A 15,018-nucleotide genomic window follows, 5' to 3' on the forward strand; every position below is an offset into this window, starting at 1 on the left:
TGAAGAGATGGAAAATGTCGTTTGTGACGGAATAATTCATTATATGACGTGGTGGATGGATGGTGTATATCCTTTAATTTACTTACAAGTAGGAAACAATGTCAACCACATTCCCAAAAAAATGTTAACCACATTCCCAAAACAGTAATATGAAATTGCCCTAGACGGTCAATCAACCAATCACGACCCCTTTAATGTAAGCTTCACAAATCACAACTGATGCTTTCTTATAATGCATTGACTCAAATTTCTCTGAATGACAGACACCACCTTGCTTGAGACTCAAAAATATTTACGAACATTGTGGAAAAAAACAATATTGTTGATAAATAATGCAACAGCCTATAACGTTAGATTGGTTCTATAAATCAAAGAAACTGGCAGTAGACAATTAAAACGTGATGAGTAGTAGTCTTTATTTTGCCACATGCATAGTAAATGAACGTATTGTAATGCAATTAGTTAGCTAGTTTAACACAGGCTTGCAGTCAATCAATCCTGCTAACCAGCCAGCATTTGTAGCCAAATCTAGCTAACGTTAATAACAAAGCAAGCTGGTTTGTCAGCAGTCTGCGCCGGTGGACATGTTTTGAAAAGGCAGTGTTTTGAGTTTCTCTCATGACAAAGCATAGCTAGGTAGCTGCAAGGTCTCAATCATGAGAGCATCATTTGGCTACAACTAAAAACTGCCTTCAATGTCTATCTAGCTAGCTAACGTTAGCGTGCTAAAATGTATCTAGCTAGCAAGCTAAACACCACTTACCGTTTTAGAATGTGCACCTTTGAAACAATTATGTAAAGCCAGACTCTCTATCCCGACAAGCTACCTTCTCTGTTGTTTACATATACATTTCCAATGGTATGATTTGTTTCCCATCATGTTTGGCAGACAACCCGTCATGCGCCGCCTTTGACGAAATGCCAGACATACTGAACAGCAGACTAAAAAAGTAACACGGTTGTCTCGACTAGACACTGGAGGTGGCATAGCAACCAAGCTATGACAAAAACGACCTCTTGTGGCGTTTAGTGAAAGCGGTAAAAGGTTTATTAAACCAGAGATATGTATATGACGAGATGCTCATGTCTCCGCCATAGGCGGGAAGGCAGGCGACAAGTTTAGGTCTGCATATTAAACCCATAAACGTATTGGGTTTATTCTGGACATATTTTGGGGAGAGTGAGCGCTCTCACTTCGATTTTTCCACTCGGATTAAATTGTAATTCCACTTTCAACCTCTGCAACAGATCTGGAAGGCAACATTATCAGACCAAATAACCTTTATTCTTAGAAGGGCTATAAATCAGACTCAGTTCACAGATGCATAATAAAGGCAGAAAGTCAGTTGGTGGTAAAACATCCAGCGATTTAGTGGTAAAATAAATAAATAATTGCAGGTGGATCCACTCTGATCATGCTCCCTATACTTAAAATGCATTTTTCAGCAAAAGGTGGGTAAACTGTTGGGCAAAGAAAAAAGGCAGGTAAACTGCATTTACCCTACACTACTGAAAACATCCAGTAGCCTCCTGTAGCTCAGTTGGTAGAGCATGGCGCTTGCAACGCCAGGGATGTGGGTTGGATTCCCATGGGGGGCCAGTATAAAAAATGTATGCACTCACTAACTAAGTCACTCTGGATAAGAGCGTCTGCTAAATGACAATTTTTTTTTTTTTAAATTAGGTAATCTATAGGATTAAGTACAAGCCTTAGAAAATTAGCTTTTATTGATCTTTGTACATCGGATCCAATTGATTAAAAATGTATAATATCAAATGAAGCCACAAATACCAGGGAATGAGTTTAAAAATCCCAATGTACAGACACCACACTCAATTTACATTCCCCCCCATTTACTTCCGGTTAGCTGATGCTGTGCCAATAACACAATCATTTACCTGCAACAGAATAAATAAAACAGTTAAAATATGCCATTGTTATTCAGATAAACAAAATATGCACAGCATTATCTTCCAGAGTTGTATAAAAAAAATAAAAATAAAATTAAAAAAAAGTGTTAGAACACTGACCTTGCAGGCAAACCGTAGAGAGTTCAGGGTCTCCGCGAAGCTGTCAGCCTCTGGGGCAATGTTGACAAACATCAAGCTAGAAGGAGAAGAGAAAGACAATATTACATATGGCGAAGTACTTTGCCTTGCTAATTATCACAACCACAAACTTAAAAATAACCGTCCACAAAAAAACATAAAAGACGAATCTGCTCACAAGTCCCATTCTAACTCAGCTCATAATCAACTTCAACTTACGTCTTGCTGTTTCCTCCGAGGCAGCTTTGGAGGAGGTACGTCAGCTTTGAGTTTCTGTATGGGATAAAGCTCTCCTGGAACACAGACAAAGAGTGGGAGGGTAAGCAAACGCAATCAAGCTATAACTTACAAAGCACTCGTGACTCCATAAGCAAGCCACCAGCCTAGGAGGCATTGGGCTGTAAACATATACCTTATTGGCCAGGGCGGCGATAACAATCCCAAGGTTGGTCAAGGAGCAGTTGATGGCTGTCATCTCCTTGAAGCGGTCCCCTTGGGATTGGCTCTTCTGCACCCGCTCGCTGCCAGCCAGGTCCACCAAACACAGAGAGGCTGCAGACAGACACAGAAACACAGTCAGGATTCTCATACCAGAATGCAATCAGACAACAGGATTATTATTAGTTCTCATTTAAGATCTCAGCCTTTGTGTAGTTGCAGATGTACAAAACGCAGACAACCAGTGAACACGTTTACATTTGCACTTGACGTCTCTCCCAGAGTTCTCGCCCTCAATGTCGAGCTGGAACACCGAGTGCGAGCGGGAGGAGTGGTCGTTAATGTTGGTCCGGGCTGTGGATCGGTTCTGGTTGGCCAGTGCGATCAGGTTGCAGACCTGGATGGACAATTGGTCAAAATGGACACATTAGATTAGCCTATTGAATAGGGGATACTTTATTGCAGTGATTTGAACCTCCACTACAGGTTTATCAGAGAACTGCTCTACCTCCCATGTTCGACATGTAGGACACTTCAAATCCTAAATGGGCAAAACAAATAGGACACTTTGAATCATAACCACTATTGAGGTAATTATATATTTTTTGAATACAGTGCCTTCGGAAAGTATTCAGACCCCTTGACTTTTTCCACATTTTGTTACGTTACAGCCTTATCCTATAATGGATTAAATAAAACATTTTCCTCAATCTCCACACAATACCCCATAATGACAAAGCGAAAAGAGGTTTTTAGAAATGTTTGCACATTTATAAAAAATGAAAAACAGAAATACCTTATTTACATAAGTATTCAGACCTTTTGCTATGAGACTTGAAATTGAGCTTAGCTGCATCCTGTTTCCATTGATCATCCTTGAGATGTTTCTACAACTTGATTGGAGTCCACCTGTGGTAAATTCAATTGATTGGACATGATTTGGAAAGACACACACCTGTCTATATAAGGTCCCACAGACAGGATTGTGTGGAGGCACAAATCTGGGGAAGGGTACCAAAAAATGTCTGCTGCGTTGAAGGTCCACAAGAACAGTGGCCTCCATCATTCTTAAATGGAAGAAGTTTGGAACCACCAAGACTCTTACTAGAGCTGGCTGCCCGGCCAAACAGAGCAATCGGTGGAGAAGGGCCTTGGTCAGGGAGGTGACCAAGAACCAGACGGTCAGCTGTGCAGCAACGCTCCCCATCCAACCTGATAGAGCTAGAGAGGATCTGCAGAGAAGAATGGGAGAAACTCCCCAAATACAGATGAGCCAAGCTTGTAGCGTCATACCCAAGAAGACTCATTGCTGTAATCGCTGCCAAAAGGTGCTTCAACAAAGTACTGAGTAAAGGGTCTGAATACAAAAATGTCTAAAAACCTGTTTTTGCTTTGTCATTATGGGGTATTGTGTGTAGATTGATGAGGAAAAAAACGATGTAATCAATTTTAGAATAAGGCTGTAACTTAATAAAATGTGGGAAAAGTCAAGGGGTCTGAATACTTTCCGAAGGCACTGTATATGTTCTTGTCCCATACACCAGATAGGTGCAGTGAAATGTGTTATTTTTACAGGGTTAGCAATGGCATATAGTACAGCACCCCTGCAGCAATACTGGTATGCATTTGTACACAGTAGTGATGTGCAGTTTTAACTACTTTTTACTGGCTTGAGAGTCATGATTTTTTTTTCTGACTGACTCGTCAATTTTAGTCTTTAGTTTGACCTGCTAGTGCTGGCCGCAGTGACTCCTACAGCAGGATTAATACCCCCTCCTCCGGCTCAGAGGCTCAAGACTCACTCCGACCACCAACTAACAGTCTGTCATATGCGCGCATGAAAATAGATGAGCATAGAGAAGAGAAATACATGTTTAGATCTGATAATTGATCGCATGGTGCAAGGATGACTGCAATTAATTGATTATTGAATGTTATGGACACAGCTCTGTTAAACTCGAACCCTTTGAGGGGCTGCAGATTGCGAATGACTGTGCCCATCTCCTTGCCTGGCTACCCAGACTCCTTACACCAGTCAAATGCTACGCCACGCCCACGGACGTTACTTTCTTCTCGGCATTGTGAGATGCATATAGCGAATGACAGAGCAGCAGAATAATTTAGTGTGAGTCGTGAGGCTACTTTTCACAAGCAATGCATTCTGCCAAGAGTGGTTCACAATCTAGTCCGGTTGCGGCCAAAACAAGACCGCGTTTCAAATGTATCAAGAAATAATCATATTTGTATGCCTAGCAATCAACAAATGTACATTGTTTAATGCACACATTTACAAGTCAGTCACAAATGACAGCTCCAATAAGCTCCATATGGTGAACGACATATGAACGAGAAGCTCGTAGAATCATGACTCTTTCGAGTTCAGGTCATCATTCGCTATTGGTTATTTTTACTGAACGATTCGAAATATATATATAGTCTACCTTTACATCTAAAATGTACAAATAAAATAAATCTAACAGTGAAATTTAGGCTAATATGAGTGTTGAAATGCCCACCTCATCTTCAGAGTTGACCTTCTGGTAGGTCAGATTGGTGACGGTGACCTCATTGTTGGCACTTTTGCGAATCTCGTGCTCCGGTCTCTTGTTGGCCTTGCCAGTGTAGAGGAGATCACGCAGAGTTTCGTTGTAGATCTCAACAAAACTGGCAGTAAATGTAAACTGGAAAAAAGAAACCAGAATCCAGTCAAAAGGGTTACATGTTGCAAGTACCATGCATTTAACACCAGCTTCAACTCATTCGACTTAAACGGGAAATACATAATCTGATCTAAAAAACAGAAACACATTGATACAGTAAACGTCAAATAAACAAGTTCAAATTCCGTTCACTGTAATAGAACTGTTCAGCTGAAGGGACAGCTACCACGCAGTCGGCTGAAAACCAATGGTATCATTATTACCTGCCATCCCTGCTCCCGCAGTGTCGTGGAGGCCTGAAAGATCTGCTGCACGGCCCGGGGGATGACCCCACGCATGTCCTCCATCTCGCCCCCCTCCATGGTGTAGGTTTTACCACTGCCCGTCTGGCCGTAGGCGAAGCAGCAGACGTTGTAGCCATCCAGGGCTGACTGCACCAGGAGGGAAATCTCCTCAAACACATCCTGTTGCGGGGTGGAGGGCCCAAACACCCGGTCAAAGCTGAAGTTGTAGCTCTTTTGGATGTCTCCGGAGCGCCCTATGTGAGACTACATGGGAATGGGGGAGTGATAGGATTTTCTTCCTGCCATTTCTGACACTTGTAAAGCAAGATTAGAGGACCACACTGAAAAACATACAATTACCAAAAAATATATTTAGGTGTGTCATTGTTACCTCTTCAGTCTTGGCCAGTGTGATAGCCTTGTTATCGTGGGCCGGGAGCTGAATATGGTCAATCTGCCCGCCGGTCTGCAGGGGGCGCACTCTGCAGAACACCCTGATGTTTCCCTATAGAAATAAGAGAGCGGTCAGAGTCTTGTTAGTTTGAGAAGAGCATTGCAACTTTTTGTTCCTGTTTTGAGCTGCAATGGACAGGGGCCTATCTAACGAGAACATACAGTATGTTTGAAGCAGAAATATAAGAAAGAAAAAACGAATTCAATAGGCTCAGGAGAATTTAATTGTATGCAATCCTATCTTCAGGGCATTGAGCATTCGCCCTACTGAATGACCCACTTGACTTGCCTTTAGTTCTTGGATTGCGTTGTGGAGCCCCCGGCGCTCCATCTCTCCACAGTGAATTACGTCTGTCTGGCGGGCCACAGTCTCCTCCAAGTTGCGGACCGTGTCCTGGGTCTCCCTCAGTGTGGTCTGGCAACGGGAGAAAGTGGAGCCCTGCACAAAGAGCTGGGTCTGGTAGAAAGAGAGAAGTCAGACACTGATCCACCAGATGCACATTAAAAAAATATCGGGCTGCAACAGGGGTTCTGTCGAAGAAACATAATGGCAATGGGTTTTAATGAGGCTGGACCAAATGGCTATGCCTGACTTCCTCCGATATTCCTGACCAAGGAGCAGAGGCACGTTATAAAAACAGACCTCACTCAATACAGCTATACACCATTAATCTCATGTCACAGCAGTCAAGATGATCAGTTGTCACAATGAGTAGGCCTGTGTGCTATTTCACTTATTGTGTTCTGTCAATGTTTATTTTTATTTTATTGTTTTATTTTAGCTGGATTAAGTTTGTTTTTCCTATCACGTATGGGTTTTATTTTGACCTTTTCTACTATTTTTGTTACTCCGTCCAGTTGGTGGCGGCATTACACCTTTTGGTGTTGTAGTCTGCCATAGAATCCACAGAAGATGCTCTACCTGCACATTGTGAAGCTCGGCCTCCAGACTCTTTCTCAAGCCCAGAAGAACTTTGTGCTCCTCAGTGAGGTTGCATAGGGTCTTCTCCAAGGACGCCTTCTCACTGGATACAATGGTCAGCTGCTCTTTGACACCAGACAGGATAGCCAGCTCCTGCTCATAGTGGCTGCAACACAGAGAAAAACTGGGTAAGATTGGCAAACACACCAAAAGGACCAAAAGAGTCACATGTAGTGATACTATCATGTTATTATTACTGCACTACTGGCTAAATGTATGCATAAAGTTATGACTGGTATAACACTCAAGAAAGGGAAGAAAACGTTTCAGCTATATGTCCACTTGTTTTGCTAAATCAACACTTACCCGACGTTCCTTACGCAAAATAAGTCACTCTTTCCTATGTGGTTACAATGCCCTTTCCCATGCCACTACACTCATTTTCACATAATGGTCGACCCTATGCATGTTCAATGGTACTCCGTACCTGAGCTGTGTGTGGAGTTCTTGTATCTCTGAAGTCATCTGTGCTTCCTTCTGTCTGCCTTTAGCTACAGACTCCTTCAGACTCTCGTTCTCCTGGGACACTGTTTTGACTTTGCTCTGGTAGTTGGAAATCTTGCCCTCCATGTCAGTAACTTTCCCCTTGAGGTCCCATGCAGGCCGCCGTGAACCCCCAACAGCTGCTGTTGGTGCTAGGGAAACACATTCAACACCCTCATGTCTTAAGATATGGAAGAGAATGTTAGTAGATACAAGATAGAGAACATTTTATTAAGGAAGGACCATGTGAAAAAACAGGGACTAGGGTAGTTACCTGCTTTAGCGACGGATGCATTGGGCTTCTGAAAACCTATTCAGGGTATAAAAAAAAAAAGTTTAAAATCAAGGCCGGTCTGGACCGCACCAAATCTGAACCAAAGATAGACATCTATGATTGGTTCAGATTTGGTCTGGACCAAAAACCAATGTCTGTGGAAAATCAAGGCCAGTCCGGAACTGCACAAAAAGAACAAGTCCATAAGGAGTCAGTCCGTGCTTACTGAGGTGTAGCCTACAGTGTTGCCTGAAATGTAATTTTATGAATACCCATCTGTGGTTAGCCTAGCATTTGTAAATCACCAAAAAGCAACGTCCAGACAGGACCAAAAAAAGACGTATGCTCATGCTTACTAGTGTGTGTAGCCTACAATGTCGGCCCGCAATGGAATTTTATGAATGCCCATCCATGTGGTAGGCCTTTGCATTGGCTTTATTAGTCCTGATTCCTGTGACTAATCAATTTGGCTATTTAAGCTCTGAATATCAGCTACCCAACTCCATCAGGAGTTATCGCAAGCCTTTTTGCAATGTGTTTACACAGCGGGAAATGCAGAAATATTTTCTATTTTGCTATGATAAGTTTGTCAAAAAAATGTACGGATACAAACGTCAAACCACTGATAATTACAATGGGGTGAAACTCCTGGACAACAGTTGTGATTGTCCATTCCATAATGGCCATTTTACTTTGACCTGTCCTGTTTTTAAGATATGTTGCTTTGTTAACATGACAGCTCATTTATTTGTTAATTGAGCGCCATTTAGGTTAGGCTATTTGATCGGAGAAACCTGCATGACGTAAAAAGTGTCAGTCTCATTACATTGATATACATTTTATCTCCAGCCTGTAGGCTTCAGAAAAGGCCACATATTCTTACTACCATATCCTATATCTGCTACATGATTTATGTTAGATTATTATTTTTTGACTGCACGTTGGTGGAGCGCTGCAAGTGGTACCGGAGCGCCAAGTCTAGGTCCAAAAGGTTTCTTAACAGCTTCTACCCCCTAGCCATATGACTCCTGAACAGCTAATCATGGCTACCCAGACTATTTGCACTGCCCCCCCACCCCACCCCCCTCTTTTACGCTGCTGCTACTCTGTTTACTATCTATGCATAGTCACTTTAACTCTACCCACATGTACATATTCCCTCAATTACCTCGACTAGCCGGTGCCCCCGCATAGACTCTGTACCGGTACCCCCCTGTATATAGCCTCCCTACTGTTATTTGATTTTACTGCTGGTCTTTAGTCATTTGCTTTAATTTTTTACTTAACACCTTTTTTTTTTTTTTACTGCACTGTTGGTTAAGGGCTTGTAAGTAAGCATTTCACTGTAATGTCTACACCTGTTGTATTCGGCGCATGTGGCAAATAACATTTGATTTGCATCGCTCAATTGATAGAGCATGGCGTTTGCAACGCCAGGGTTGTGGGTTTGATTCCCACGGGGGGCCAGTATAAAAAAAAATGTATTCACTAACTGTAAGTCGCTCTGGATAAGAGCGTCTGCTAAATGACTAAAATGTAAATGTAAATCTCTCCAACAGCACCCTGGAGAGGCGCGCTGGGAATGGACCAAAAATATTTTGTGCCCCTGCCTTTGACAAAGTGGCCACTGATTATTAAAGGCCAGCATCAGCGCTCACCTAAAAAGCCCATATGCCACTGGTTGAGAGAAATGGTCATTGTTTTTGCGCATAATTATGTGAGGTTTTATGTGTTGTTGTTGGATGTGTGTCTTGATCAGTTTAACTCAGAAAATGCCGCCCTCGTCAATCTACCGCCATAGGCTGCCGCCTAATCCTGCCTGATGAGCGGGCAGGCCGTGCCTATAGCATATCATAATCACATCAATAAACGGATTATAAACAAATTCTGAACACGTGACAGCAAAATTGATGCAGAGGACGTGACAAATAAACTAAAAAACAGGGGAATATTTACACGTTGCTCAGGAGGTAAAGTCAGATGTGTGGAATAAATGTGACTTATTGAAAATACGGGAGAACAAGAAAAAAACGGTAAGGAGCTAGCGCTGCGTGCATATGTGTGCCAAACAGGTGCTGTATAGATTACAATATCATTTCTGACCGTTTGGAACAATGTAAACAACACTAAATAAAGTATAAGCGTACCAGAGAGTCTGTTGTAAATTTTTTTTGCTAAGCCTTTATTTTTACATTTTAGTCATTTAGCAGACGCTCTTATCCAGAGCGACTTACAGTTAGTGAGTGCATACATTTTCATACTGGCCCCCCGTGGGAAACGAACCCACAACCCTGGCGTTGCAAGCGCCATGCTCTACCAACTGAGCTACAGGAGACTTTATTACAGTAAAGACTGAAAACAGCCGAATTCATTCATTAATGCAATTTCTGAAATGGAACTAATTATTCAAGGCTGGCTTTATTTTTAAACTAAAAATGTTTGATTGCAATTCAAAGTCATGAATGACTTGTATGCTGACATGAACAAATGAACGATACAGTAGCCTATAGAAGTATTGAAATGTAGGCCTAAGTAAGTTACGGTATTAAGACTAAGTAAGTTACGGTATTAAGACTAAACAGGATGTGCTCTTAGGCCTACAGCTCGGGCTGCTATACTAAGCCTACTAATGATAATGACATTACTTATTATTATAATAACAATAAGGAGATCAAGAAAAACGAGCATTATTATAAATATTATTTTTCGGACAATTTGGAACAGTGTAAATACTAAATAAATTATAAATAATACCAGAGGCTGTTCTAACAGAAAATAAAAAAAAAGTGTAAACCCTTTATTACAGCAAAGCAAAGATTAAAAACAGCCGAATTTGTGAAGTCGTTTGCTTGACATGTTGTTGTGTGAGCCTTGGTGCTCACGGAATCAGTAGGCTATTAAACAAACACTCAAATAGGCAACAGAAGCAGGATCTGTCTTGTTTCTGTAGATATATTGATGATTTATAAAGCCAGGCACATTTAAGTTAGGCTATTGATTATAGACCTAATGAAGTTCACGTTTCCTCTCTGTTCACTTTTGTTAGACAATAAGGCAAGGGCTGTTTTCTCATCTCCTCCTTCTGCTGCTGCCTCCAGCATTGTTCTCAACACCAATATGCTGGTTAACTTTGCTATTATGCACATAGCAACATGGTCTAGGAAAAGCCGCCAATTCAAAAGTGCACTGATGTGTTTCAGAACCGTGGACAGCGACCACTATCCAACGCGGGAGAAGGCGCATTTGTTATAAAATAATATTTATTAGTGTTGTACCACTGTTTATGTAATATAACCATATACAATTTCAGTAGCACATGTCTTAGACTGATTGACTGTGCCACCCCCATGGCCTCCACAATGGATCTGTCCCCTCAGCGTGAATCAGACAGATGTCTTATATACACACACACACACACACACACACACACACACACACAGTGGGGAGAACAAGTATTTGATACACTGCCGATTTTGCAGGTTTTCCTACTTACAAAGCATGTAGAGGTCTGTAATTTTTTTCATAGGTACACTTCAACTGTGAGAGACGGAATCTAAAACAAAAATCCAGAAAATCACATTGTATGATTTTTAAGTAATTAATTTGCATTTTATTGCATGACATAAGTATTTGATCACCTACCAACCAGTAAGAATTCCGGCTCTCACAGACCTGTTCGTTTTTCTTTAAGAAGCCCTCCTGTTCTCCACTCATTACCTGTATTAACTGCACCTGTTTGAACTCGTTAACTGTATAAAAGACACCTGTCCACACACTCAATCAAACGGACTTCAACCTCTCCACAATGGCCAAGACCAGAGAGCTGTGTAAGGACATCAGGGATAACATTGTAGACCTGCACAAGGCTGGGATGGGCTACAGGACAATAGGGAAGCAGCTTGGTGAGAAGGCAACAACTGTTGGCGCAATTATTAGAAAATGGAAGAAGTTCAAGATGACGGTCAATCACCCTCGGTCTGGGGCTCCATGCAAGGTCTCACCTCGTGGGGCATCAATGATCATGAGGAAGGTGAGGGATCAGCCCATAACTACACGGCAGGACCTGGTCAATGACCTGAAGAGAGCTGGGACCACAGTCTCAAAGAAAACCATTAGTAACATACTACGCCGTCATGGATTAAAATCCTGCAGCGCACGCAAGGTCCCCCTGCTCAAGCCAGCGCATGTCCAGGCCCGTCTGAAGTTTGCCAATGACCATCTGGATGATCCAGAGGAGGAATGGGAGAAGGTCATGTGGTCTGATGAGACAAAAATAGAGCTTTTTGGTCTAAACTCCACTCGCCGTGTTTGGAGGAAGAAGAAGGATGAGTACAACCCCAAGAACACCATCCCAACCGTGAAGCATGGAGGTGGAAACATCATTCTTTGGGGATGCTTTTCTGCAAAGGGGACAGGACGACTGCACCGTATTGAGGGGAGGATGGATGGGGCCATGTATAGCGAGATCTTGGCCAACATCCTCCTTCCCTCAGTAAGAGCATTGAAGATGGGTCGTGGCTGGGTCTTCCAGCATGACAACGACCCGAAACACACAGCCAGGGCAACTAAGGAGTGGCTCCGTAAGAAGCATCTCAAGGTCCTGGAGTGGCCTAGCCAGTCTCCAGACCTGAACCAAATATAAAATCTTTGGAGGGAGCTGAAAGTCCGTATTGCCCAGCGACACCCCCAAAACCTGAAGGATCTGGAGAAGGTCTGTATGGAGGAGTGGGCCAAAATCCCTGCTGCAGTGTGTGCAAACCTGGTCAAGAACTACAGGAAACGTATGATCTCTGTAATTGCAAAAAAAGGTTTCTGTACCAAATATTAAGTTCTGCTTTTCTGATGTATCAAATACTTATGTCATGCAATAAAATGCAAATTAATTACTTAAATCATACAATGTGATTTTCTGGATTTTTGTTTTAGATTCCATCTCACAGTTGAAGTGTCCCTATGATAACAATTACAGACCTCTACATGCTTTGTAAGTAGGAAAACCTGCAAAATCGGCAGTGTATCAAATACTTGTTCTCCCCACTGTATTTTTTGTTATTGCTACTGCTCGACTAAAGAAATCGACCAAACAATCCACCAGTCGACTAAATGTGGTCAGCCCTACAAACAAGACAGTAGACTGACAAGGCGAGCTATTAATATTGTTATATCTTTCAAAATACACAGCATCTCACCTCTAGACGGAGCAGCAGCTATAGTGGCTGCTCCTGTAGGCTGAATCAGTTTGGCTGCTAAGAGAGAGGGAGGGAAGGAAGGATAAGACACCTATTAAAAAATAAAAAAAACATACCGGTATTACAGAAAGACTGTGCTAAAACTATGAGAAACAAGCAGTGATGACATTGGCCAAGCCAGTCAATTAAGTGTTTGAGAGGACACTCACCAACAGCTCGCTTGGGTGGAGGTGGCCTCTTTGTTCCCATCGCATTAGCTGCCTGTCTCATCTTTGGGTCGGAATCAACCATTCTCATCTTTTTCTAAAGGAGACATTTGTTTTTTTTTCACTGGCAACCGTCTAACTTGTTTGTGGTGCATAAAGTAATTTAACAAGTTTGTCATCAGTGTCTGTATTACAGTTTTGCAGAAGATAGCTACACACCTGAACAGGTTGTTGGTCAGAGTTTATGCTTTCACGACTAGAGGAGAGGACTCTTTTACCAGACATGACTGGTAGGCGGGAGGTGCTCTGCAGAGGGAGGAATATTTGTTAGGGAAAGAGAGAAATCAGCTAACATTACTAAGTGATAACAGATTGTAGCAGGCACTCCATTTAGCTACATGTTTTTCTGTAGTTGTCAATAGCGAAAGAGTTAACTGACTTTCCTGGCCTAAGCTTGTGATGATATCCAAAACCACCCTATTCAGACTGATAGCTAACGTTAGGTTGATAACTAGCTAGTTATATCAGACTCCCACTCACCTCTTTATTCATATGGCTTGAATTTCTATGTACCTAAAACAGAGCGATTAACATGTAATGTTAACCATAAAGGAATCAATGGCATTACACAGGGCTAGTTAAAAAGAAACCATTGGCCTGTTAACGTTAGCAAGCCAAGTAACGTTAGAATGGTGGGTTGAATTACGAACTGCAACTTTGTATAGATTGTAGCTAGAGAGCCATGATTTAGTTGTGAATACACCAATAGCAAGCTAGCAGGAGTGTAGTTAACTATAAGAATATTTGGTTGGAGTAACAACAATTAACTGGCTTACTGTACAGTAGCTAACTAACTAGTTAGGTAGCAAACCTTAGTTAGCTAAATTTATACAACCAGCAAGTCGTTGTAAAGTTGAGGGAAGGGCAAAGCCATAGCAGTCATACAAAATTCAAACAGCCTTACAAACATATAAACAAGACATTTCTGAAATGACAGTTTAGCAATATTTCTTACCAATATGCGTGTTCACACTGGTATGAAAATGTATGCACTCACTAACTATAAGAGCGTCTGCTAAATGACTAAAATGTTTCGCTGCAGATACCACAGCAGTTTGAATTTCAAATAGAAACGTTTTGCTGGCGCTTTACACCTTCCAACGTAATTGGTTGACCTTAGACCAATCGTGTTACATGAAACACAATCCCGCCTTCTTTTTTCCTTACTACCCAATCCAATGTAAATGATAGTCATTTGGGGGATGGGCAATTTTCCGCCAATTCCATTCCCTATACAGAAAATCCATTGATCCGATCAGTCGTTGGATCAATTAAATTAAATATGATATCGAATATAAAATATAAATATATCTCTGAATCGTCAGCTTGGCTCTATAAAATAACAATATTAAGTTAAATATGGACATATGAGCAAATTTAATACGAAACAGTCAGATACAGTCAAGATGGAATTGAGAAAAAACAAAAACAATCATGGATTCAAACAATCACTTTGTAGTCTACATTTTCCAATATTGAATTATTATGTAAACCTGTTTTCCATTCTCTGTTTGAATTAATGAAAAAAATAGCTTTTTTCCAAAGATATTTCCACAGCACATTGGCAAATCTTTTTTTTTTCATCTTTTTTTTTTTTTGGGGGGGGGGGGGGGTGAATTATTATGATTATTATGTTATAGATAAAATACATTAATACTATCCATTTTCACATTCATCAAAACCTACTGGTCCTAAAATACATTGTTCTCTCATCATATACTGTTCCCTATCAAATACTGTTCACCCATAATGTATCCCCATCAGATAGGCTACTATTGTTTATGATACCGATCACTGCACTTGTACACAACCCATCTGAAATTAGCCCACCCAACTACCTCATCCCCATATTGTTATTTATTTTGCTCATTTGCACCCCAGTATCTCCATTTGCACATCATCTCTTGCACATCTATCATTCCAGTGTTAATACTAAATTG

At 41.4% G+C, this 15,018-nt stretch overlaps 1 protein-coding gene across 1 annotated transcript; it reads right to left on the reverse strand.

Moving 5' to 3' along the window:
• Positions 1-57: 57 nt before the first annotated feature.
• On the reverse strand, positions 58-14,152 carry LOC311133022 (carboxy-terminal kinesin 2-like). Its single transcript, XM_084166441.1, has 17 exons — positions 14,034-14,152; positions 13,559-13,591; positions 13,238-13,324; positions 13,022-13,115; positions 12,813-12,869; positions 7,624-7,659; positions 7,294-7,501; positions 6,807-6,972; positions 6,174-6,341; positions 5,823-5,936; positions 5,411-5,695; positions 5,004-5,168; positions 2,746-2,884; positions 2,462-2,601; positions 2,269-2,342; positions 2,032-2,107; positions 58-1,899 (listed from the first exon to the last, which is right to left on the reverse strand). The coding sequence occupies exons 2-17, from the start codon at positions 13,568-13,570 to the stop codon at positions 1,855-1,857; spliced, it is 1,866 nt and encodes a 621-aa protein (XP_084022567.1). The 5' UTR covers positions 13,571-13,591; positions 14,034-14,152; the 3' UTR covers positions 58-1,854.
• Between the last annotated feature and the right edge of the window lie 866 nt (positions 14,153-15,018).

Source organism: Coregonus lavaretus (assembly GCF_964263955.1).
Source record: "Coregonus lavaretus genome assembly, chromosome: 7".
Taxonomy (NCBI): Eukaryota; Metazoa; Chordata; class Actinopteri; order Salmoniformes; family Salmonidae; genus Coregonus; species Coregonus lavaretus.

Coding starts and splice junctions, on each gene's coding strand:
- LOC311133022 (XM_084166441.1), bottom strand. Junction 2,885..5,003: donor AGGTCAACTCTGAAGATGAG/GTGGGCATTTCA, acceptor TTGTCCATCCAG/GTCTGCAACCTGATCGCACT. Junction 1,900..2,031: donor CTCTACGGTTTGCCTGCAAG/GTCAGTGTTCTA, acceptor ATTCTGTTGCAG/GTAAATGATTGTGTTATTGG.